Source organism: Pinus tabuliformis, chromosome 3_1 (genome assembly GCF_031772625.1).
Source record: "Pinus tabuliformis cultivar Carrire ecotype Pingquan chromosome 3_1, CPIR1, whole genome shotgun sequence".
Classification (NCBI taxonomy): domain Eukaryota; kingdom Viridiplantae; phylum Streptophyta; class Pinopsida; order Pinales; family Pinaceae; genus Pinus; species Pinus tabuliformis.
Genome location: NC_142301.1, coordinates 9,026,452 through 9,028,278, shown reverse-complemented (window position 1 = coordinate 9,028,278; position 1,827 = coordinate 9,026,452). Strand labels below are relative to the sequence as shown.

Below are 1,827 nucleotides of genomic sequence, written 5' to 3'. Positions count from 1 at the left end.
TATGTACTTTTGGTGTAGCTCTCATTCAACCTTTATTTGATTCGGTTTACCATTGTAGGGTAACCACATGTGCGACCAGTCGGTTGAGAAGTATCCGTGGAGTTTTTCGGACCAATCCCTGCTAAGAATTAAACCATAGAATTCAGGGATATCAGCTACTAGAATGTCGATAACCTGGCATACCTTCGGGTTAGACGACAATCTTATGGTCCCTTGATTAAGTTCACCAATCACTTCGACTTGAGATCGATCAAGTTGAACTATGCGCACTGTGGATTTTTGTGGTTGAACATTCAATTTGGCACATTCAATTTGTGGTTGAACATTTCAAGTCTCTAGGCTGGGATGAGAAGCCGGTCTGGGGCGAAAAACCCTCATGGGGTGCATTGGGAGGACGTGGGTGGGGCAAGACTACCTCCAACACTCATTCTGGTGGCTCTCGTGAACGCGAAGTAAACCCCTTCGCGAAAGACTTGAAATCTGACGACGTCTTTGACCAGGTGAATACGGGTATAAACTTTGATGCATACAAAGACATTCCTGTGGAGACAAGCGGAGTCCATGTACCTCCTCCTGTGAATACTTTTGCTGAAATTGATTTAGGAGAGGCCCTAAATCTGAATATCAAGAGGTGTAAGTTTGCAAAGCCGACTCCCGTGCAAAAATATGCAATACCTATTTCGTTAGCTGGCCGAGATTTAATGGCGTGCGCCCATACCGGGTCCGGTAAGACGGCTGCATTCCACTCACGGAGGACGTGCTCTGGAGTTCGAAACAAAGCAGACCTGTTTATTGCGGATACACCGCCGACAGTGGATCTGGCCATTACAATCATCCCCTGATCGTCTGTAGTGAGTAGCTTTCCCTCTTCATAGAGGTCTCTTATGGCTTCTCGTTCAAGAAGCAGCAACTCATGCCGAGCTATGTAGCCTCCTTTTTCCAGAATTACTACTTTGAATCCAGCTTTTGCCAACACCGCCGCTGCTACTCCTCCCCCAAACCCTGAATTGAAAATGACTACGTCACATTCCAAGACGTGGTCACTTGATTTTGCATTTGCTGCATTGGCGAAATATGAATCAACTGTTAAATTGAATGCGTGATTCTTGAGTGCCATGTCCAAATCTTCTTTTGAGAGGCCATACACGTCTATTACTGAATCCTCCAGCGGCTTGGGTGTGAGTGTGGCGCTCATGGCAACTGGATCAGGTCCACAGTATCTGATGGCTTTCCAGAAATGATTATGTCCACTCTCGTTCACCCTGGTGAAATGATTCCACACAATGCTGTTCTTGAAAGCTTTGAAAATGGTCCGGAAGAAGGAAAGGGAACTTGTAGACCAGCTCTGAAGAACCTGCTCCCGTGCTTCTAAACTCAAATCTCCAAATCTTTTTACAAACGAAAATTCGCTCGCCAACGCCAGCTTGCCTGCAAGTAAGAACGTTCCCAGAGGTGTGGAGAGCAACCACAGTATTTTCTTTATCATATGCACTTCTGCAGGTCTGAATATTTCTTGCATCGTTCCTCCAACCTCTGAAGGGATGCAGCCATCTGGAGTTGAAGCCCGATAAAATTCACAAACTTCCATCCTACTCTCTTCATTTCCATGCGTAAGTAGCAAAATAGAATCTGATTGAGGAACAAAATCAGAAAATGCATACAGACGAGATTGATCATTTACCTTGCCAGATGCAATCTTCAAATTGGTTTGCATGTCATAAATGCTCACGGAATCTGGGGTAAATTCCACTTTCCTTCCGCTGCCTGTGTGTGTCATCTGATACACTGAGAGAAGATTCACAGAAAGCCTTGGAATATGTAAGACAT

General features: G+C 45.1%; 1 protein-coding gene across 1 annotated transcript; it reads right to left on the bottom strand.

The window, feature by feature from the left end:
- Positions 1 to 424: 424 nt before the first annotated feature.
- LOC149185508 (long-chain-alcohol oxidase FAO4A-like) lies at positions 425 to 1,588 on the bottom strand. The gene has a single exon (XM_089409070.1). It carries the CDS (start codon positions 1,586 to 1,588, stop codon positions 425 to 427), a length of 1,164 nt encoding a protein of 387 aa, XP_089265196.1.
- Positions 1,589 to 1,827: the final 239 nt, after the last annotated feature.

Coding starts and splice junctions, on each gene's coding strand:
- LOC149185508 (XM_089409070.1), bottom strand. CDS start 1,588: ATGGAAGTTTGTGAATTTTATCGGGCTTCAACTCCAGATGGCTGCATC.